We start from the raw sequence: 23,071 nt of genomic DNA, 5'->3' as shown, positions 1-23,071 counted from the left end.
ATGATTTGGCTAATTTGACGATGGGTTTGCGGTTGTGAAGAGATGGATTAGAACTAACAAAACATACAGTCAGAACGTCGCGGGCTGACCTCCAACGGGGTGTTGCGTTGGACCGAAGGTTCTGGGCCGCCTGGTGCCGGGTTTGGGTTGGGTTTGGGCGCGAGCGGAAAAATAATTAACCTCCACCGGCTTCCGATAGTGATCTGGAAGCTTCCTCATTTGTTTGTAGGTTTTTTGAGTTTTACAAAATCTACTCTAATTAAGATGTGTATAGGCATAAAAAGCGGATTCTTCTTTAATTACAGTAAATCAGTTTTTGGTTCAGTAAAAAAATTTCGTTAATACATACATATTTTGCCGGGATCCGTGGTATATAGGGGTAAGCGTGGTTGCCTCTCACCCAGTCGGCCTGGGTTCGATCCCAGGAGGTCCCTGTGGCATTTTTCGAGGCGAGCCTCGTCAATCGAGAACGGCAATGCAATGCTGTAGAGCGAATAATTTGTTTTTTTTTTGTTAAATATTTTGAAAATTAATGATTGCAATACAACTGGACTGGTGTAAGTTTTTTTAAACACTTTTTTCAATCAAATGTTCAAACCCTGTCATGTATTTTTTTATTTCGCCGCCCCAATGGCAATGCCCTTAGTGTTGACAAATATTTCTTCAACATAAAAAATACAATGTAATTTGTCTTTTTTTAAGAAACTAGAAGCTGTAAGAAAGAATAATACGTTAATGCATACAACTGAACTAAATAGGGACATCTATGCTTTAAAGCATTTAAAATGTTACTATAGATCTATTCTCCACTAAAATCGGAAATGGATTTTACCTCTATTTTATATAAATTGGCTCCAATTTTTTGTGGGCCTTTCCTATGACCAAAGAAGCAATTTTATGTCATTGCAATTGGTTCACCCATACAAAACTCCATACAATTTCGGCAGCTGTCCATACAAAAAAATGGGACATAAATATTCGAAAATCTATTTCTTTTGAAGGAATTTTCTAATCGGTTTGGTGTCTTCGGCAAAGTTTTATGTAGTGATGGGGACTATTCAGAAAAAAATTGGAGCACGGATATTTTTTTACAGAAATTCAATTCCAAAAATCCATATTTTTGCCTGCCTCACCAAGGTAAGGCTATAATCCTGCTCTAAATTTTTTTATTGAGAGCTCAGAGACACACCTTCATGTATACTTATCGACTCAGAATCGAAAACTGAACAAATGTCTCTGTGTGTGTGTGTGTGTGTGTGTGTGTATGTATGTATGTGCCCAAAATTCTTGCCAAGTTTTCTCAGCACTATCTGGACCGATTTGACCAAACCGGTTGCATTCGACTTGGTTTAGGGTCCCATACATCGCTATTGAATTGTTTGAAGTTTCGATAACTAGTTCAAAAGTTATGTATAAAAATGTGTTTTCACATATATCCAGATCTCATTTATATGCATGTAAACGATGTCCGGTTCCATCATCCGACCCATCGTTGGTTAAACCTTTCCAACGAGTCCACAACATTGAAGATCTGGCAACCCTGTCTCGAGTTATAACCACTTAAGTGATATTTATGTACATATTTTTCTGGATCTATAAAAAATAGCTGAAATATGTGTCCAAACCACTCATATTACCCATTGTTGGTAAAAAGTAAGGAAGGCATCAACCACATAGGTGGATTAAGTTAGTTTTTTAATATTTGAAATTTTTAATATGTTTTAATAACGATTTTTTGGAAAAAATAGTTGTTTTTTTTGCAAAATAGAAACTTTACTCAACTTTTTTTAACAGTTTTAATGTAAATCAAATTAGCAATCGAAAAGTATTTAACAGATTTTTTTATAAAAACATATAAAAAATCTAAAAACTTTGATCATAGGAAATTGAATTTTTGTGTATAAAAATTAATTTAAAAAAAATGGCATTTTTTTCCGTGTGTAATTTTTTTTCTGAATAGTCCTCATCAATACCTACAACCTGCCGAAGACACCAAACCGATCAGAAAATTCCTTCAAAATTCTGTATCTTTCCGATTATTTACGTACCATTTTTATCGATTATTTACGTACCATTTTGGTAAATTTAAAAATAGGTATTTTTTCGAAACGCCTATTTTTTCTTAATAGTCCCCAGCAATACCTACAACTTTGCCGAAGATACAACATCGATCAGAAGATTTTTCCAGAAGATACAGATTTTCGATTACTAACGTATCGTCGACTCATGATTAAATTTTCAAAAGGTCCTATCTGCATAGGAAAAACATGATTCATAGTTGTGCATAGTTGCATAGTGTTTTGAAAATTTATTCTAGAACTGAAGTAAACCGGGACTACAGTCTGGAGAGGTACACCACGTTTTTGAGCACTTAAATGCTTCAATTTTTGAAATGAAAGAATTTTGTTGCTCTGAATCTGTTCTAACCGAAACCACTCAAATATATCAAAATATTAAGCTGCAATATTGCTAAAAGAGCTGTCTCAATTCGCCCCATGTGTCCCGATTTTCCCCAAATGACGGTATCATTTCTGAGAGACAGATGCCAAAGATGTAAGGACCCTTGACCTTGTATGGGCGAAAAAATGATACAAAATAGACTTTTTGGTCACAGGGAAGGCCCTCACAAAGTATTAACCAGATCACAAAATACAAATAGTATTTTAACATTTCGATGCCTCTGTGCTCTCTTAGGCTAACTAGATAGGTAAACTAGCAAGCTTAGTACAAGAGAGCACAGAGGCATCGATTTGTGGACAGTCTGAATCTGAACTTATGTTATGGAATTATTGGTTAAATTGATTTATTGTATAGTTGTGAGTGTTAGAAAAACATATTTTACTAAAAAATCTAAGTTTATTTGAAACTTTTTCTTGATAGCGTTTATCATTTTTCCGAAAAAAAAACGATGTTGTTATCAAACATTGTTTTTACAAATTAATAAAAAAAAATATTATTTCAAATCAGCTCTACTTTTTATCATTTATCTTCTAATGTAATGTTTGAAAAATTCAAAATCATTCAAACAAAAACGCTCAACAAATCTGCGATCACATTTGTATTATAACCAGAAATGCGAATCTTTTCCAACCAATTTTCCAATTAGCAAAATACTTTGTGCAGTAACGCCACCTATTCCAATGACATTTGCAAATTTTCTAGTCAAAATAAAATACAGTCATGCCTCGGTTTTGCACGCCTCGGTTTTGCACTGTCCCGGTTTTGCACCGTTCAGCTGCCTCGGTTAAGCACGGCCCAGTGCTTAACTGAAGCACAGAGCTTATGGGATTTTGGATATATGGGAGACATTCGCTTTAATCGTATGAAAAATCATGCAAACATCAAAAAATTATAGTGTTTTGGAATCGGGATGATGTCAGTTATCCATTAAAATTATTATTTCATGAAAAAATTCACAAAAATACATATTTTTCCTGTATTTCGAAAATGCATTTTTTTTTTCTCTAAAGAATCCAAAAATATATTGTTATTGCAATATGGGTATCAAATGATCAGGTTTTTTTCATACATTTCGGATGTAATAACAACATTTTTTGAAAACACTCAAAATTTTCACGAAACTACGTTTTTTTGAAAAAAAAAATACTCAAAATTTCATTTTTTACAATATGGGTATCAAACGATCGGGATTTTTTCATACATTTCGAATGTAATAACAATATTTTTTGAAAATACTAAAAAAAATCACAAAACTACGTATTTTCGAAAAAAAATACTCAAAATTTCCGTTTTTACAAAGTGGGTATCAAACGATCGGGATTTTAGGATACATTTCGAATGTAATAACAATATTTTTTGAAAATACTAAAAATTTTCACAAAACTACGTACTTTTGTAAAATTTTTCAAAATTTCAGTTTTTACATTAAGGGTATCAAATAATCAAATCAATTTTTTTCAAAAATACGTAGTTTTGTGAAAATTTTGACTATTTTCATTAACAAATAACTTTTGAAATGTATGAAAAATCCCGATCGTTTGATACCCACATTGTAAAAACGGAAATTTTGAGTATTTTTTTCGAAAATACGTAGTTTTGTAAAAAAAATTGTATTTAAAAAAAATATTGTTATTACATTCAAAATGTATGATAAAATCCTGGTCGTTTAACACCCACATTGTAAAAACGGAAATTTTGAGTATTTTTTTTCGAAAATACGTAGTTTTGTGAAAATTTTGAGTATTTTCAAAAAATGTTGTTATAACATTCGAAATTTATGAAAAAATCCCGATCGTTTGATACCCATATTGTAAAAACGGAAATTTTGAGTATTTTTTCGAAAATGCGTAGTTTTGTGAAAATTTTGAGTATTTTTCAAAAAATATTTTTATAACATTCGAAATGTATGAAAAAACCCGATCGTTTGATACCCATATTATAAAAATTGAAATTTTGAGTCTTTTTTCGAAATGACGTAGTTTTGTGAAAATTTGGAGTATTTTCTAAAAATGTTGTTATCACATCCAAAATGTATGAAAAAACCTGATCATTTGATTCCCCTTTGCAATAACAATATATTTTTGGTTTTTTTAGAGAAAAAAAAATGCATTTTCGAAATACAGGTAAAATACGTGTTTTTGTGAAAATTTTCATGAAAAAATAATTTTAATGGATATCTGGCATTATCCCGATTCCAAAACACTATAATTTTTTGATGTTTGCATGATTTTTCGTACGATTAAAGCCAATGTCTCCCATATAACCAAAATCCCATAAGCTCTGTGCCTCGGTTATGCACGCCTCGGTTTTGCATCCCCCATATGCGGTGCTAAACCGAGGCATGACTGTAACTCAATTGACGCCCCCACCGCTCGACTCAATTAATTGACCCCTAAATTCACACCCGAAACGCACAGAGAACCTTCAAACGGCGCAAACACGCCAAATTTGAAACAAAAGCACAAATTAACACTAAACTATAAACTAAACATTCAAACAATATGTGTGGTCCAGCAAAGCGGATATTCATCATGCATTTAAACGCTTGAAACGGAAAATAAAGTAGAAAACACTACGGTGGGAAAATCTACCCAAATCAAACCGCGAGAGAACGAACGTAAGTAAGAGAGAAAATGAGAGGAAAAACTCGGTTTTGGGTGGTGGGGGGACGCGCCCGCTCCACGTCGATTTGGCATGCTGCGATGATTTTTCGCGGCATTAGTTCGCAAAACGCTTACTAGAACTGCTGGCGACGGGCCCGAAATTAAACCGTTACGGACCGTCCCCAGAAGTTGGTTTGCCAGAAGAGTGTCCTCACGCAAAAAAAGAAGCTCCCCTCGCAGCTTCCACCTTGAGATTGAGACAAGTAGTATAAAAGTAATAAGCGGGCATTTTGGCACTTTCAGTCGCGCCGCGGGTCCGTTACGGGGAACACGTGTTAGGACTTACTAGCTGGGATAAGTTCCCTAGAACATCGCAGTCAATGTGTGAACAATCTACTAATTAGTTTCCGCGAACGAAAAAAAACGAGCTTCTAACAGCAATTTAGTTCAAGTGCAAAATTGGAACGCAAAAAAAAACGTTACAAATTCCAACAATGAAGTTAGTGTCCCCTTAATCGGCGTGTGTGTGTGTCAGCTAGCCCTACTAGCCTACTGTGATTAGAGTTTGTGCACAATCGGGAAATTATGAGATCATGTTTTTGTGCAATTCATTGACGTTGACGATGATGATGGGCTGTGATCGCAGATAAGCCGCCAAGCCCTTTCGGTCAATGAATGTGGTGGTTACTCATGGGACAAATTGGATTTACGACCGCGTTCTGGATTTAGTATGCTGTTTGGTGATGTGCTGTGACGTTCTGCGGAAGATGCTAGTGTGACGAAAAGTGGAATATTTGGCAAAAGTGTTTTAAAAGACTGTGATCATGAAGTTTAGGAAGAAATTACCACTTCAATTTGTGCATTTAATTTTGCTGTCGGTGGTGGCAGTTCGATCGACGATTATAATTGTGGAAGATGCCAAAGGTAACAGAGTTATGCAAACCAGACATGGATCCCAACATGGTAAATTACACAAAAGTAGAAATTTGTCCACAATCGAAGAAAAACGGTTTAAAAAATTTAGTCCTAGCCATATTTCCAAAATGTTATCTGGTATCTGTTATAATTTGGTATAAGTCGAATTTTTGAATCTAACTCAGGACTGAATCCGAAAGAGTTCTAACAAATCATAAATATTGGTCTAAACTTGAGTGTTCAATTTCCCATCTCGGGAGAAAAACGAGAATTCCCGAGTTTTCCTTGAGTTTTCCCTTACAAAATAGGTCCCGTTTCCCGGGGAATCTGTGTCTTATCCCGGAAACACCCTAAGTTTTCTAGCTTTTTGGTACCATTGATTCGAAAAAAAAAATTGTAAAAAAAAAACATAAAAGAGCCTGATTCGATTTTATTCAATTCAAATTACTACGTTTATTTACTTTAGATAAACCTGATATCTGAAGCAACTTATTTATTATTGTAGGCAACAGAAATTATGATATTATACTCTTATAACTTCAGCGAGCTTTCCAAAGAATAGTTAGTGTTCTATAAAAAAAGGTATTAACAAAAATTGAGATTTTTTATAATTGTGCTAGAAGAATTACCTAAACCAATTTGTCAATACTTTTTGTGCTGTTAAAACACTTTTAACCGAATTAAAACAGTATTGTATTTAATCCCCGTTCTACCGTTAACGAGGCGGAAGCATTAACATTAGGCCACGTGGCTCAAGATCATTTATTGTCTACTCTTATGTTTTCATTCAAAATTGAAATAAATAGGTGTAAAAATGTGCCATACTAAAACTTACTTAAAAGATACATTAATATTTAGGCTAAATGCATGCAATTCATTATGAACATTTCTAGAGTTTTTTATTTTTTTTAATAGGTCCTATAAACATATGAAAAACAATAGCTTATAGGACCTTTTCAAAAGATTTTATTAATATAAAACTATTCAGGTTGCATTTTTATCAATAACATGTTTTATACTATTCTCGTGTGATTTGCAGTTTTATTTATTATTATTTGCAATTTAATGAATTTATAATTCGTCTTGTTTGTTATTTGGTGAACAAAAAAAGTCTATTTTAAAAATTTAGCTAATTTTCTGAAAAAAAAAATCAATCAGGCAAAAAAATTTATTTGCTTGTAAATTTTGTTAAAAATTCTTCATACTATTTTGAATATGTATTAATTTGCTTTTTTTAATACTTTGTCTTAGCTGTTTAATTTTTTTTCTATTTATTTTTAAATTTAAACAAGCTCTTCCCGGCAAACTTCGTCCTGCCCGTTTTTGGTTTCCTGACGTTTCTTGACTGTTTGCTAATTCAGCCTCCTGTGATCTAAATTTGAGTTTACGTAACGTTTCCCATACAATCCGCAGATTTTCTGGAATCGGTTCCAGAGTGGCCAAAGTTGTAACTTTTTGGCGTAAGAACCTTCCTTGGGCTTATACGAACCCAACGCAACAAAAAGCACCTCGATCCGACGCTCCGTGTTGAACTGATTCGCGTTCGAACAAAACCGTCGAAATTTTTTATATATATAGATAGATATGACAGTAAAATTGATGTTTAACCCTCTACAACCCAACCCCGCCTTTAGACGGGCTTCGATTTAAAAAATCGCCAAAAATCATTTTTTTTCTGAACTCTTAAAATTTTAGAAAATTTATGGGTTAGAAGTTCTACTTGTTTTATGTGACTTTGCCAATGTTTTAAAAAATGTCATTTTTGTAGAGGTCAACTTTAGCAGTGTTTTTACTAACATTTCTTATATTTTATGTAAAAAGAAGTATGCAGTAAATTTTCAAGTGCCCCAGACTACGCCTCTACGCATTTATTTACAATTCAAATGATAATGGTGTCATTTTATAGCAGAAAATGTGAAAAACATGCAAAAAAAAACTAAAAAAAATACTGTAAAAACATGAAAAAATTAGATAGGCAAAATGTAATGAAAGGAGGTGGTAGAGTAGGCCAAATTCTACCAAAAACAATCATAAACTAAGCAAGATAAATGCAGATTAAAATACTAAAAATAAAACAACAACATAAAACAAGAGCAGTAAAGATATTCGTTGAACAAAAGTTGCTCAAAATTACCTCCTGAACACGGGAAAAATAAAATTTCGAAAAAAAAATTTGGGCAGTAGAGAGTTAAAAAAACATAAATGTTCAGGCACATATTTAAAAAGTCAAACTTAAATGTTTACCAAACATGATCCTTTTCCTCGAATAAATTAATCGGATTAACCATTATTTAAAGTTGATTTTTTTTCCAGAATATCTTTACAACCCGATGTCAGATTTAAAGAGTCATAGAAAATTTATCTGAAACGAAAAACGAAACTATTGGCACTACGCCCCCCGGGGCATGGCCTTCCTCTAACGTGGGATTTCTGCTCCAGCGCCTCTGACGAGACAGGAGAAACCGGGACCGACGTTTTACTTCACCATCCGATAGAAGCTCAGTGGATAAGGCGGGAATCGAACCCGCGTCTCATAGCATCATCGGGATCGGCAGCCGAAGCCGCTACCCCTGCGCCACGAGACCCACAATTTATCTACTATTCTAATTTTTTTAAAATTTAGTTTTAAAAGTTTTTATAAAAGGAAATTCTAGAATGTTTTGTGAGCTAAAAATCGGGTACTATTTCTTTTCAATGAGTATATGGTTTGGGTCCTATTTCTATCCCATTTTCGCCTATTGAGCAACTTACTGAGCTTTTTATTACTCGATATCACGCACTTTCATTTTATAACTGAACGTTGAGTTACTGATAAGTCAACATTAGATGCCCGACCGAAATATATGCTATTTATAGTAAAGTTACTTCGAAAAATCTTTCTGCCTCGGTGCTTTTGAATGACTTGGGGTTCGTCATAAATTTTGCTTGAACAGTTTGCAGATAAGTTTGATTAAGTCAAATATACCTTTTCTGAAACTGCTTCTCATTTTGTTCATAAAAACATGTCATTGAAATGTTTCTTTTTTTTTATATAAGCTGTTAATACATTACGTATTCCATAGAGGTTAACTTTTTGAATTGTTGCAATAATATTTTTTTCATTTTTAAAAGTTTTTTTACGTAGAATACTTTTGCTAATCAAACCATATGTCTTGATTTTTTTCATCTTCCGCTTTATGGTTCAAAAAAACTTCAGGTATTCAATCATTTCTACGGAGTATAATTTAGTTTAAAAAAATATTCATAACTAATTTCAAAAACTTTTTAAAATTTATTTCGTTTTTAATTGTTTGTATTTTACTCTTAAAAAATGTTATCATGCCTTCAATTTAGAATATTTCCTTTTTCATTTTAATTCATTACGCCACACTTTGGCTTGACTCCTTGGGACATGGCACCCTCTAAGAGCATCAGGAAACATTACTCATTGTGGGCTTCTTCTCGGTTGAATTACTTCACGGTTCACGCATCGCTTGGCGCCGAAAAGCTCATGCAGATGATGCAGCTGATTTGCAAGAACGATCCGTGGCGTTCTAAGACTTTACGTTCATACAAAAGAAGTTTGAGATGGCTGTTCTTTTTGTGCAATGTTCTGATGCAATATGGTAGAATAGAAGCAAAATTAACTTCAACGTTGCGTTGAATTAGTTACAATGAAGTAACCAATTTCCTCTGAAGTTTAGTTTGAAAGAATTCCATAGCACAAGTTCAACTTAAAGAAAAGAACCAACATGCTCACCAGAACAAAATCTTCCTCCTTCCTGTCTCAATCCATTCAATGCACTACCGTGCACAAACCTCAGTTTTCCGGAATGATTGTCATGTTTTTTTCGGTTAACGACTTCGCAGCCCATCTACGCCCAAATTAGATTCACTACCGCCGACGGCGACGACTAATTTTGGAAGCAGCAGACCCAGAATAATGCAATGCACCACATGATGATCAAGCTGAGTCGCTGCTGCGCTGCTTGATTTTTAGGGAAATCGCCCAACCGGGTGCAAACAATGAGCGGCATGTTGTTCAGCGCGCGGCTTTTATCGCCCAAATCTTCCCGCGCGATCTTGGCCGTGAACTTGGCCTCTCCCACACGTGACTGCGTTTGATGGCTGATGACCCACTCACTTTTTATACTATTTGTGACATACTAACAAGATGTTTTAATTACGTTCATTTTTTGCAGCCTGCTATCGCCGGGTTCTGGCCGGAAAACGGGTGGCCCCGCAGTGGGTGCGAAGGACTTTGATCTGCGAGCGGGTTGAGGATTGCCAGCGGGAATGTGGCGACGAGCGGAGATTCCCTTGCGAGGGGTTCAACTATCGGCTTGATCCAACTGGCCGGGGTCAGGGAGACTGCGAACTGATTGATCAGCCACTGTCCCAGATTGATTTGTACTCGAGTCCTCACCAGCGGGACTCGAACTTGATCCGCGATCCCGACTATGACTACTACGAGCGCGATCGTAGTGCGTCCCCCTCGTGCAGGACTACGTACGGATGTAAGGACTGCGGTATGAAGACCTACCGACCTCCGCTGGACTTTATCCGTCCGACGACGTATCGACCTCACGCCGACGGGTACAAACCATTCCCGATGGATCGACCGGGTTACGAACCGCCCTCGATGACCGCACTTGACAAATACCGACCACCCATGTACGTTCGACCGGACTTTGAACGATACAACTCGAACTACTATCCACCGATGCCGGCACCGCCAAGTGACTCGTACAGACCCTCGTTACCCTACAAACCACACTACGGTGGAGGAGAAATCGATCGTTACGGATCGTCCGATCATGATCACTACAAACCTCCGGTTGTTCCTCACAGCCCTTACGGTAGTGGAACGTACGATCGTCACGATTTCTACCGTCCTCCTTCTTACCCCTCGTATCCTGATGACAGTCGCCCAATCCCGCATCGACCTCGACATCCGTACGAAGATCGGGATCCTCCTCCAGCACCCCCTGCTCAATACCCACCTCAGCACGGCGACAAACCAAACAGCTTCATCCCATACCTAATCGGCCAGGACGCCCAGAAGAACTGGGGCGTCTACGGTGGTTCGTACGGTCACAGCGGGTCGGACAAGCACACCTCCGACTACTGGGGCATTCGGAACGAGGTCAAACGCTATGACGGACCTTCGTTCAACTACTTTGAACTACGCAACGAACAGCACCACCCAGAGAATGAAAATTCCATCCTGAGCTACGGAGGTCGCAAGTACGCGTACGACGATCCGCAAGCCCTGGTCATCCCGGACCATCGACCGGACCGGGTACACTTTGGCCACCAGTGGGTACGCCGCCCCAGCCACGAGGAGTGCTCCGTCAAGTCCAGCGAAGGCTTCCGGCTGCACAAGGGTATCGTCAAGTACGCCCTGAACACGCCCACCGTGATCGAGTGCGAGCGGATGTGCTTCTCGGAGAACCGCTTCCGGTGTCACACGTTCAGCTACCGCTACTCGACCATTTCGCGGGAAAACTGTCTGCTCTGTGATCGCCCCTACAACCTGCTCGACTTTTACGCCGACCTGGAACCCGATCGTGACTACGACATCTACTCGATGACGGACGATCCCAAGACGTGCCACCCGGAGACCCACCCACCGGTGCGGGACATCAACATCCGTAAGTTGACGCGAAACCTCTCTCGATCTTACCCTTACACAATCCAAAATCCTTCCAGAATGCTTCATCCGCACGATCGACTCTTCAAGGTTCTACAAGGCGATCGTGCGGGATTCGTTGACCGTGCGATCGGTTGGCGAGTGCGAGCTGGAGTGCATCAAGGCGTCCAAGTTCACCTGCCGGGCGTTTACGTACAGCTTCGGGCCGCACACGATCAACTCGGTGATCGACAACTGCCAGCTGTCGGATTGGCCCGTCCGGGACATGGACAAGGATCGGCATCTGGTGTTTGACGAAGGGTTTGACGTGTTTGAGCGAGCGAGTTACGGACAGGGCTGCGAGATTCAGCCGATCATCGATGATAAGCACCAGAAGAAATGCAAGTGGGGTTGTTTTGAGGGTAATATCCGTAACTAATGGTTTTTGTTTGCAGTCTGCTATCTTGGGTACGGATCTCCGGCTAAGCTGCTGTCGTCAGCGATCAAGAAGGTGATATCCGTGAATACCGAGCTGGACTGCAAGAACGAATGCATTCGGTTACGCGAAACGACACTGTTCAAGTGTTTGTCCTTTAGTTTTGGGTTAGTATTGATCTGCTTGAAGCACCTGTTGACAACAGTAATACCAATGTCTTCTTCCAGAGCGCAAGCCTCGACGTACAACTGTGAAATGTCCGACCTGGACCAGAGCGAACTCAAGCTGGGTGTCCACTACGCGCACACCAACGAGCGGGACTACTGGCTGTTCGCGTGGAATCCGTTCGATTACACGTGCCGGGACAAGATCACCACGATCAGCGGGGGTGGCGGAAACCGGGTGAACCACGACCGTCGCATGGACATCTTCCGAGAGCCGGGTAAAAACAAGACCCATCACTCCACCTCCTCCGACCAGGAGGACAACCCACCTAACTTTATCATCCTGCTACCGAACCAAGCTACTCATCCCTCGAAACCTTCCACCACAACCTTCAACACCAATCACAGCATATCTGACACGCACGCCCAAGCTCTTCAGCAAAAACAACCACAAGATCAAGCTCACGATCATCCGCAACCAGCGGTGCAAAACTCTACCAAGAAAGCACCCGAATCATAGAACGACCCCCTTTTTTCAAAACACGACCTCATTCTTCAGAACATCTCGATCAACCCTCTCTAACGCTTCTTCACACATTGCTTTCTTCGAGTAACAACTTCGTGTAATGTCCTAAATGTTACCTTACATATTATGTTTGTATCTTCTACATGTGTTTGTATGTGTGTGTGATCGTGTAATCTGTGACCATCAACCCACCCCAACAAACCCCAACTCTTGAATAACCAATACCATCCCTACAAAAACAAACCAACCAACCCCAACTCCAACAACAAAACACAAGGTGGTGACGGAAGCTGGCGCCAGTACACCGTGTCCGGGAAGGCGTGCCGGGCCGGAACGCGCTGCGAACAGAACAAATTGACCGGGTTTTACTCGTGCGAGATAGAAGGTGGAGAGGTTGGTTCGTGGGACTATTGCTGTAAGAACCCCTGCGGCTACTCGCAAGGGTTCGAATATCCATGGTAAGATTTGGGTAGATCGGGCGTGATCTTCCCCGTGTCTTTTGTATTATACACATTTCCTTTGTATTTTTCCATTCCTTGTTGTTTGTAATGCGTAGAAGTTGTGTTAGTAGATAATTTTGAAACTTTATTATTAGTATCGGTTACACCACCTTGAGTGTTTGTAATATAGCCCAAATTTAATTGACAACTATTCGACCAACTGCTAAACAATTATAATTTTCTACATTATAAAAATTCTGAATGTTCTATCCAGGTTTTTAAGCGAAGATGGCGTTCGAATGGCGAACGTCCGAAATGTCAAAATCACGCAGTGGAACCAATATTCCGAACAAAGTGAGCCATGTCATGACAGCCACATTTGTTTTCTAATGTTGGTGCTACTGCGCGATTTTGACATTTCGGATGTTCACCATTCGAACGCCATCTTCGCTTCGCCTGGATAGATAAAAAAAATGTATCCTTTGCATATACACTCAACCCCCGGTGGTTGGTAACTTTTTCGTTGTGAGTACCTGTCACTTTTTACAGGGCGCTCACGCAAATTATCAAAACAAACGTTTGGTAGTGTGTGTGAACTCCATGTAAAAGGGGTGTCAAACTAAAAAGTGACCCCGTTCGTTTGACAACAGTTGGTGTCAAACCATCGGGGGTTGAGTGTAGTTCAGTTAGCATAGAATTTTGCAAAAATCTTTTTTTTTTGTAGTAGTGGGTACACAAAATTGTAAAGCCAAATAGATATAAAATTAAGATCCGAGATGAACTAGTTGGAGAAAAGGATGAGAAGTTCAGAGTCAATCAACAGTCAATTGCACAGAAAGTAACTCGAGCATGAATCCCTTCATGAAAACCTTCATATTTGAATAAAAAAAATTAATTAAATTTTTTTTTTATTTTAATCTAAAAAGATTAGAAAACTCAAAGAATGTCTAGCTTGGAAAGAACAACTAGTGCCCAGTATCCTCTCAAAAACAAGAGCTTAGACATTTAAAGATTTCAATTTAGATTCTTCAATTTTCAAATTATCCCTAATAACCAATAGTTTTTTCTAATCATGGTCCAAATTTAATCTAATCTAATCTAATCTAATCTAATCAAACCCTAGCGCAGCCAATCTTTCTAAGGAATCCTGAAGAAAATCATAGATTAGATTACGCCAAGCTTTCTTCTTGTCATTTTCTCAACATTTATAGAGGGCCATTGCATTAGAATGAATTGACACAGCACAAATATTAAAGCGGCCAGGCATACTGCGTAAAGTTTACCGCAAAGATGTTTCGTTGAAATCAGTTGAGTTTGAGCACAGAGTGTGTAACGAAAAAACAATCCGTGGTTCAAAACATAATTAGATTTTATTTTGAAATTTATTCAAAACTTGAAAAAACGTTATAAAATTGTTTCAACAGTTAACTCTAGTAAAACAATGCAAAAGGGCCACTAGAGGATGTTTACATCAGGCAGGTTACTTTTGTTTGAATTTTGTTTAGCATAACAGTTATTCTCTACACCCACAGTTGGACAGCGCCATCCGAGAGAATAAAGAACACGATCTGGTAGTATAAAGGTACTGTGAACGGATACAGATGATAAATCCCGAGATTGGCGAGAGCGTTATTCTCATGGGTTCATTTTCAAAACAGTTCATCAACCAAAAAAAAGTGCCGATATCGAGACTCGAACCCAAGACCTTTGACATATCGAACCGCGCCTTTGCCGTATAGGCTACCGAAGTTCGATGACTATGATATGGTCATTTGCCAATATAAGCCACTGAAAGGGATGAACTGCTTCAATGAACAAATGAACACAATTTCGTGGTGGTTCACCCGCGAGAGGAGAGGATTATTCTCCCATTAAATTTTGATAGAGCAATGCTCTCGGCTTTCTTCTGTGGGTGTACGATTTGTAATTTGTAATTTGTGATTTATTGAAAACGAGCTCCAGCTGTCAATAAATTTTTCAGTCCCCTCAAATGGCATGCTTTGATTTTTCGTTCTATAATTTGATACGCTCTCGAATGTCCCTTCAATATCGACAACGAGAGAGTCCACTATCAAAATGGCAAAGAATAATAAAAATTAGAAAAAAGATTAGTGTAAATCAATATGTATAAAAAAAATATCTGTTGTTTTTTACATGGAATTTTTTAGCTTGTTTTAACATTTTAATGTTTTGTGAAATTTTTGTGCGGTGTTGAAGAATTATGGTCCTCGTAAAATTGTCTATTTCTGAGCGTAAAAACACAAGCCTACTTATCAAAAAAATAAAGGTTGAACTTTTCAGCACTCAAAAGGATGCTGAAAAGTACTCTTCACTACTGTTATTTTCAGCGATGAAAAGTTGGCCGTATTGTCTTTTGAGAACGGCAGGAAAAGTGCTATGTTTTATACAAGGAAAACAATGTTACATTTAAAGATAAATTTGGTTGGTCTGAATGATTCAAAACTGTACATTGAAATTTAGTCACGTTTGCTAGTAGACAAATCCTGATCAAATGTTCATCTGGCAAGCACAAATTACAAACTAATTATTTCTTTCTTTCTTTCCAAAATCACACCCATTTTCACACAAACATACAAAAAAAACACACATCTTACAGGTGTTTCGTGGGCGATGCTCCCGACCAGTGGCGCAAGTGCAGCGATAAGTACTTCCCCGCGAAACCTAACGGCGGCCATGGCGGGCTCCATGGTCCAAATGGGCTCGCCGATGGTTCGCGTTATCAAGACAAGAATAAAAAGGGTGAAGTCTATCAGCCACCACCGAAACCGGGAGGACTGAGGCACATCATCGGCGAGGAGGTGACAGCGCCGGCCGAGCTGTGGCCGGTGACCTTTTTGTACCCGGAGGGACCTCCGATGGCGGCGTCGACCACCACGAGAAGGATGATGGCAGCAGCTTCTACCGGCAACCGAAATGTTACGGCCTCCGCGTCGGAACTCAGCAGCAACGTGGTCGACTGCAAAAAGGACAAGTGCTAGGAAGTGAGCGAAGGATTTTATGGTGCGCAAATGGACATTAAACGATACCGTTGAGGAATCACATTCACACACATGTATAAGGAATACTGCCAAAATGATTCTTCGTCTTGAAAAAAGTATAATTTTCACTTTCAAAAAATCCCTTTCTCAAATACAAGAAAAAAAAACTGTCATTAGGGACATCGCCGTGAGATCTTGCCACTTTCTTTATCGTTTTGTGTGCGATTTTGGTGCGTTTTCAGCATGAGAGAAAAAAAAACCTTACAAAATCGACACACGGATGGCCATAAAGAAAGGTGGTGACAAAATTCATCAAACAACCCCTTTTTACAAGGATCTAATTTATTAGTAAGCTTAAAACTTAACAATTAATTAACTGTAATTCTTTAGCCCGTAAGCTGTATCGAATAAAGTACTTCTATTTTATATTTAAAACATGATAAATCTTGACTTTCGATGACAATTACCAATTTCACACATCCTAGGATTTATACATTCGACTACAAACCATGTTGCTCCATGAGATTTTATCTTGCAAATTATTTCAATGGGGACGCAGGGTGCTTTGGATTTTATAATAACAAAAAACGAACTTAAGAGGCAGTATTTGTAGATTCTGCTCGGTTTGTTCTAGAGGTCGTATCGAGGTGCTCCGATTTGGATGAAACTTTCAGGGTTTGTTTGTCTATACATGAGATGAACTCATGCCAAATATGAGCCCTCTACGACAAAGGGAAGTGGGGTAAAACGGGCATTGAAGTTTGAGGTCCAAAACACATGAAAAATCTTAAAATTGCTCGCATTTCCGTAAAACTTCATCAATTCCAACTCTCTTAGATGCATTCGAAAGGTCTTTTGAAGCCCTTCAAAATGTGCTATAGACATCCAGGATTGGTTTGACTTTTTCTCATAGCTTTTGCAAATTACTGTTAAAAATTGATTTTTTTAAAACCTTAATAACTTTTGGCAACAGCCTCCAACACCCATACTCCCATAGGTCAAAAGTTAGGGAATTTCATGGACTATAAGCCTACGGTATTAACTTTTTGGCCAATCGCAGTTTTTCTCATAGTTTTACGATTTTTCTAGAACAAACATTTTACAATGTTTGTTTTTGTCCTGTAGGCCTCCATAGCGGCACTTTTTGGTCTCAATTTTGTCATATTCGGAATCCTCGGACAATTTCACGTAAGTTAGAAGTATTGGAGTTATAATTTTGATTTAAAAAATAATTAAATAAAACATTTTTGAAAAAAGAAATAGATCTTATTTACCCTATGATCAATACGTCAAATGCTGTATCAAGTAGGCGAAAACTTGTTTTACCTCTAATCCGACGAAATGCTAAATAATATTTTAATTAATTCAAAATGGCATTTTTTCCAATCAAATTCAAAATTCCAACACCTCAATCTAATGTAAAATTTTCTGAGGATTCCAAATATGTCAAAATTGAAACCAAAAAGTGCCGCTATGGAGGCCTACAGGGCAAAAACAAACATTGTAAAATGTTTGTTCTAGAAAAATCGTAAAACTATGAGAAAAACTGCGATTGGCCAAAAAGTTAATACCGTAGGCTTATAGTCCATGAAATTCCCTAACTTTTGACCTATGGGAGTATAGGTGTTGGAGGCTGTTGCCAAAAGTTATTAAGGTTTTAAAAAAATCAATTTTTAACAGTAATTTGCAAAAGCTATGAGAAAAAGTCAAACCAATCCTGGATGTCTATAGCACATTTTGAAGGGCTTCAAAAGACCTTTCGAATGCATCTAAGAGAGTTGAAATTGATGAAGTTTTACGGAAATGCGAGCAATTTTAAGATTTTTCATGTGTTTTGGACCTCAAACTTCAATGCCCGTTTTACCCCACTTCCCTTTGTCGTAGAGGGCTCATATTTGGCATGAGTTCATCTCATGTATAGACAAACAAACCCTGAAAGTTTCGTCCAAATCGGAGCACCTCGATACGACCTGTTTCACATCGGTGAAAAACTCGCTCTTAATGCACAAATAGATTGTCTGTGCCTTATGCTATGGGTCACATGAATGATACGAAAGAAATTTTCATCTTATTGATTAACTCTTTGAATTCCAAGTGCGCAGAAAACTCGGTTTTGTATAGAACCAAAGGGACCTTTCACCAACCACATATTCATCTTTTAGAAAATTCTAGAACTTGAAATAGGATTGCCAGAAGTTCATAATTCCTAATTGCGTAACCAAAGATGGGTTGGACGATGAATTCGGGCATAGTTTTCATACAGATCGAAGCAATCTGGCTTTAAAAATACATAAACTGCCCCTGATCGCATAAATGTCCCATATGCATTTTCATCGATTTCGAGTTATTGATGCAGTTTAGTTCAAAATTGTGTGCTCTTTCAAAAGAGCCTATAACACCAGTACTTTGTTCTAGAAATCCGGAGGAAATCCAGTTTTTTTGTGAAAACTTAACACGTAGCCTTATGTATGGGACAAACTTCAAATGCGTTTTTCTCAGCTTGCTGTTTTTGCATATGGGACATTTATGCGAACATGGGCAGTAAACATCATTAAGTGGTCATAACTAGGGACAGGGAAATTTCGAGTCAACAGGTAACTATTTATACAATCGCCGCAGTGTCAAAAGGTAGCTGGGAAGGTCAGCTATTCTTTTACACTTCAGGGCGCTTCCGAGGCCTTCTGATAATCGAGTATGAACTGTATTTTTTTCTAGAAAACTGGAGGAAATCCAGTTGTTCCGCGAAAACTTAAAAAAGTATGGGACAAACTTGCCTTGCGTTTAACTCAGCTTGTTGTTTTTGCATATGAGACATTTATGCGAACATGGGCCATTTAGGCCCTTGCAAATGTTTTTCAAAGCTTTTGTTGTCCCTTCTTTCCAATCTGGCCCGGAAAATAATAGAGAAAAAAAAGTTTCATGTTTCAATTTTTCAATTTAAATTTATAGAATTGGTTTTACAAGTTGTTACAATAAAAATTTCAATTACAGTCAAAAATTATTTTTTGCCCCCTCATTTTTTAGGAAAATTTGAAAAGGAGCTAAACTTAAAATAAAATTTCTAAACTTTTAAGTTAAAAATGAGTATATCAGGCTTCCCGTTATTGTTGATTGCACTTTTCTTTCCGTAGAAATTTTGATGGATTCGAAATATTATTTTTTTTAAATAGAACACATAATCCCATTTTTTTTTTTAAACACAGCTTATGCCGATGCAAATATTTTTCTAAGTTTTTGTCCTTCGGCTCTAGCTGGGGTCGAGGGAGGGAACAAAAAATGAGATAACAAGCCATAGTCTCAACATTTAAATGCAAAATGTATTTTAAAATGCATTTTACACTAGTTCAGTTGTTTTGCCATCATTAGTTTTCAAAAAAATAAGACGAAAACAAAATTTTTAGCGAAAAAAACTTTTTGCGATTCTAAACATCGAAAATTTTCAAAATATCAAAAAAAATCAACCCAAACATGTTAAAATCTGGAGCATCATTTGAAAAGGGCGCATATGCATTTTGACAGCTGGAACTATTTTGCAAATTCCAAGACAACATGTATTTTTTTCACAAAACTCGAAATGTAAAACAATAGTTGGCCTCCCCAGCTACCTATCAACGCTGCCGGATTCTTTAAATAGTTGCCCGCTACTAAGACTGGTTGCAACGCGGCTCTACTTTGTTCTAGCTGTTTCATTTTTCAAATAGAACTGAAACAGACCACCCGCAACGCGGAGTTGCAGTTTTATTTTTCGAGCAGTATTTTGAAACCTGAATAAAACTGCTCGACGAGTTTGTTTCAAACGTGAGACGATTTGGAACTGGAATAGAACTCAGTTTCAAAAAAAATCAGATATATAGAGATATCCACGTATTCTTACACACACACTATGATGCTGTGTTGATAATCATACGCACACAATTAAAAGCATTTTTTTGAAACAACATTTAGATCAGCGCGTTGCGAGCACCGTGTTCTAGTTTCATTTCCGCCAGTTCTAAAAATTTAAAACTGCTCGCAATTTGAAACAATTATAAAACTTCGCGTTGCAACCAGTCTAAGGAATTTGTAAAATCTGGAGCAACATTTGAAAGGGGCGGTACGACATTGCTCTTACGGCCTTTCATTACACGCGTTTAAATGGGACGAAAGGTTTTTAAGCAAAGATGGCGTTCGATTGTTGAACGTCCCAAATGTCAAAATCGCGCAGTAGCACCAACATCAGAAAAAAAATTTGGCTGTCATGCCATGGCACACTTTTTTCGTAATGTTGGTATCACTGCGTGATTTTGACATTTCGGGCGTTCATCATTCGAACGCCATTTTCGCTTAAAAATTTGGATGTCGTACCGCCCCTTTCAAATGTTGCTCTGGAAATAGTTCCAGCTGTCAAAATGCTTATGCGCCCTTTTCAAATGTTGCTCTAGAAACGATTTCTAATGCAGGGGAATGCATTTTAAATTGATTTCAGCTGATTGCACTTAATTTTCCATTAAATGTTTGAAGTATTTTGAAAACATTTTTTTTGCCCCCTGATTTTTCGGGCCAACTTTGAAGGGGGGATTACAAAAACATTAAATCAAATTTGTACCAGCCTTGGTACCAGCCTTATTAAAAAAAACAAATTTATATGAAAGAACCGTCAAATCCTCAGAATTAACTATGAGAAAATAGATTTTTTTAAATCACATTTTTTGCAAAACTCACAAGAATAAACTTTACAAAATTTAGAATAATATTCAAAACAATCTTTTGGAAATACTAATACCCTGTGTTTTTTGAATTGCTCAATTTTGAGAGAATGAATGAAAAATGAAATGAATGAAGGGCACCGTTTTCAAGTTAATCTATTTTTAGTTAAACTTTTCTGAAATTTTGTCCTATTATGAATTTTTAAGTATAAAAAAAGAAAAATAATGTTTTTTATATTTTCTTAGAGCTTTGCACTATGGTCAAACTACTTTCCTTATCATGTTTTTTTTTTAAATAAATATTAGGTCAAATACAATAGAAAAAAAACAAATCGTGAATATCAATTTTTTTATAATTAAAAATTTGGATTTGCAGGCAATTCTTTTGTTTAGAATTTATTGCAAACATTAACATGAGTGACCAACCAAAAATTGTTAATAAGATTCTATTTAAGTTTTGTAAAGGATATTTCGGATAACAAATAACTTGAAAAAAGCTAAAATAATAGTACGTTTTATTGTGAACGCAATAATAATCTCTTTCCCCGCTCACACCTTCTTCCCGTTAATTTTACTAAGCTGACTTCGGGCAATCTTATCGAAGAACAGCAACCCGGCCGCCCGCTCGATCGTTTCCGGCGGCACCTGGAACATCGTCAGCGGCGTTTCGTCGTCAATCTTCTGGTTCGGCAGCACGTACGCCTCCATCTCCAGCCGATTGTCACGGGTTTCCATCACCACCACCTTGTAAAAGTGCGTCGGAACGGCCACGTTGTTGGCGCCGATAACCTGGTATCGAACGTACAACTTTCCGTCCGCCTCCTTCCGCGGGAGGTACAGAGGACCGGTGCAGCAGTACACGTTGGGGTAATCTTTGGTCAGCTTGCGCACGTATCGCTCCAGGTGGTTCCACTTGTCGCGGTTGAATCCGACTCCGACCTTTGAAGGAAGTTATTTTTTAATTCATGATTTGGGAAATTGGTGGACTGCCTCACCTGCGGAGCCATATTCGTCAGGAAGAACGTTTGATCGCAGTGCTTCTGTTCCGATCGATGATTCCCTGCCGCGGCCAGATGTCCCCGGTCGAAGCCCGACCCTTTGTAATCCGTGTTTAGCGACCGGAAGAACGGATGAACACTTTCGTCCGGTTTGAAATCGCTTTTGGCGCGATCTACACCCTGGCTAGCCTTAACGCCATCGGCCGTTAAATGCTCAAACACCCAGTGGGCCACCCTGGTGCGACGGTCATACGAAAGCACGTAATCGTCGTAGGACCGCACGTTGTCCAGCCCGGGAAATCCGTACTTCATAATCTGCCCAATTCGACTTACATTACTGACGACGAGGGATTTCTGTTCCGCCGGGATGGGACTTGCCGCGGACACGGTGCCGAAGATTGGCAGTCCCGGCTTCGATTGGAGTGTCCGCAGCAGATTGCCGGACCGTTCGTTTACATAATCATCCCGGCGAAGGCAAACCGTGTCAGCTGTTTTACGGCGTTCCACGTACGAACCGGCCAGGTAGCTCCCGATGCCAACGGACGACAGTAGCAGAAGCCGGGACACGGACTTTGTGGTCATTATTTGCTTAATTTATAACTGTTTTATTTGATAAAACTTATTCTAATCAAAGCATAAAATATTGCACTTATTCAGAAAACAACACACATGTTTTTGACACAGATTTGTTTACACAGCTGATCGTAAATCAATAGGTCTATTCCCGTACTTGCAGAATTGCAGAATTTCTGCAGCTTCTGCAGAATTCTGCAGCCAGCATAAGTCACTTTTTTGCAGCACGTTCCCGTACTTTTCAGCTCGCTCTCTTCCCCACATAGAAAAATGGGCGGAAAACGGCCAAAAAGCGGGGACGTTTTGCCTGAAAGCGGGCCCGATTTTCAGCACGCTTTTTCCCCTCGTTGTGGCCCATTGCGTGCCAGAATGCAACATTTAGGCGGGCGTTACGCATTTTGGCCGCTGTGTTACGCCCGTCTGTGGCACGCTTTTGGGCCCGTTTTGACCACAATAACGGGCCTATAAACGGGGGACCGACGTGCCGGAAACCGGGGGGATTCTACTTCCTGTTCACTTCGGATTTCAAGTTAGGGCGATTAAATAAAATAGGGTGACAAATAAACACAACAGATTATTTTTTTATTAAAAAAAATATTGAATTAACAACAAAACTTAAACTATTTACCTTATTAGCTAAAAAAATGTAGGTTGGGTTAGT

General features: G+C 38.4%; 2 protein-coding genes across 3 annotated transcripts in view; one reads left to right on the top strand and one right to left on the bottom strand.

Moving 5' to 3' along the window:
• The window catches only part of LOC120416801 (uncharacterized), a 35,275-nt gene extending 18,693 nt beyond the window's left edge, over positions 1-16,582 (top strand). For both annotated transcript variants that reach the window (XM_052708883.1, XM_039578678.2), the window contains exons 6-11: positions 10,160-11,611; positions 11,670-11,990; positions 12,045-12,192; positions 12,253-12,467; positions 12,993-13,173; positions 15,773-16,582. In XM_052708883.1, the coding sequence (XP_052564843.1) occupies positions 10,160-11,611; positions 11,670-11,990; positions 12,045-12,192; positions 12,253-12,467; positions 12,993-13,173; positions 15,773-16,154 (2,699 nt within the window). In that variant the 3' untranslated portion in view covers positions 16,155-16,582. The remainder of the gene's footprint in view (positions 1-10,159; positions 11,612-11,669; positions 11,991-12,044; positions 12,193-12,252; positions 12,468-12,992; positions 13,174-15,772) is intronic.
• Positions 16,583-21,364: 4,782 nt separating this feature from the next.
• LOC120416776 (endonuclease G, mitochondrial-like) lies at positions 21,365-22,520 on the bottom strand. Its single transcript, XM_039578641.2, has 2 exons — positions 21,835-22,520; positions 21,365-21,778 (listed from the first exon to the last, which is right to left on the bottom strand). The coding sequence occupies exons 1-2, from the start codon at positions 22,417-22,419 to the stop codon at positions 21,389-21,391; spliced, it is 975 nt and encodes a 324-aa protein (XP_039434575.1). The 5' UTR covers positions 22,420-22,520; the 3' UTR covers positions 21,365-21,388.
• Positions 22,521-23,071: the final 551 nt, after the last annotated feature.

This window comes from Culex pipiens, chromosome 2 (genome assembly GCF_016801865.2).
Source record: "Culex pipiens pallens isolate TS chromosome 2, TS_CPP_V2, whole genome shotgun sequence".
In the NCBI taxonomy this organism is placed as follows: domain Eukaryota; kingdom Metazoa; phylum Arthropoda; class Insecta; order Diptera; family Culicidae; genus Culex; species Culex pipiens.
This window is presented reverse-complemented; position numbering and strand designations above follow the sequence as displayed.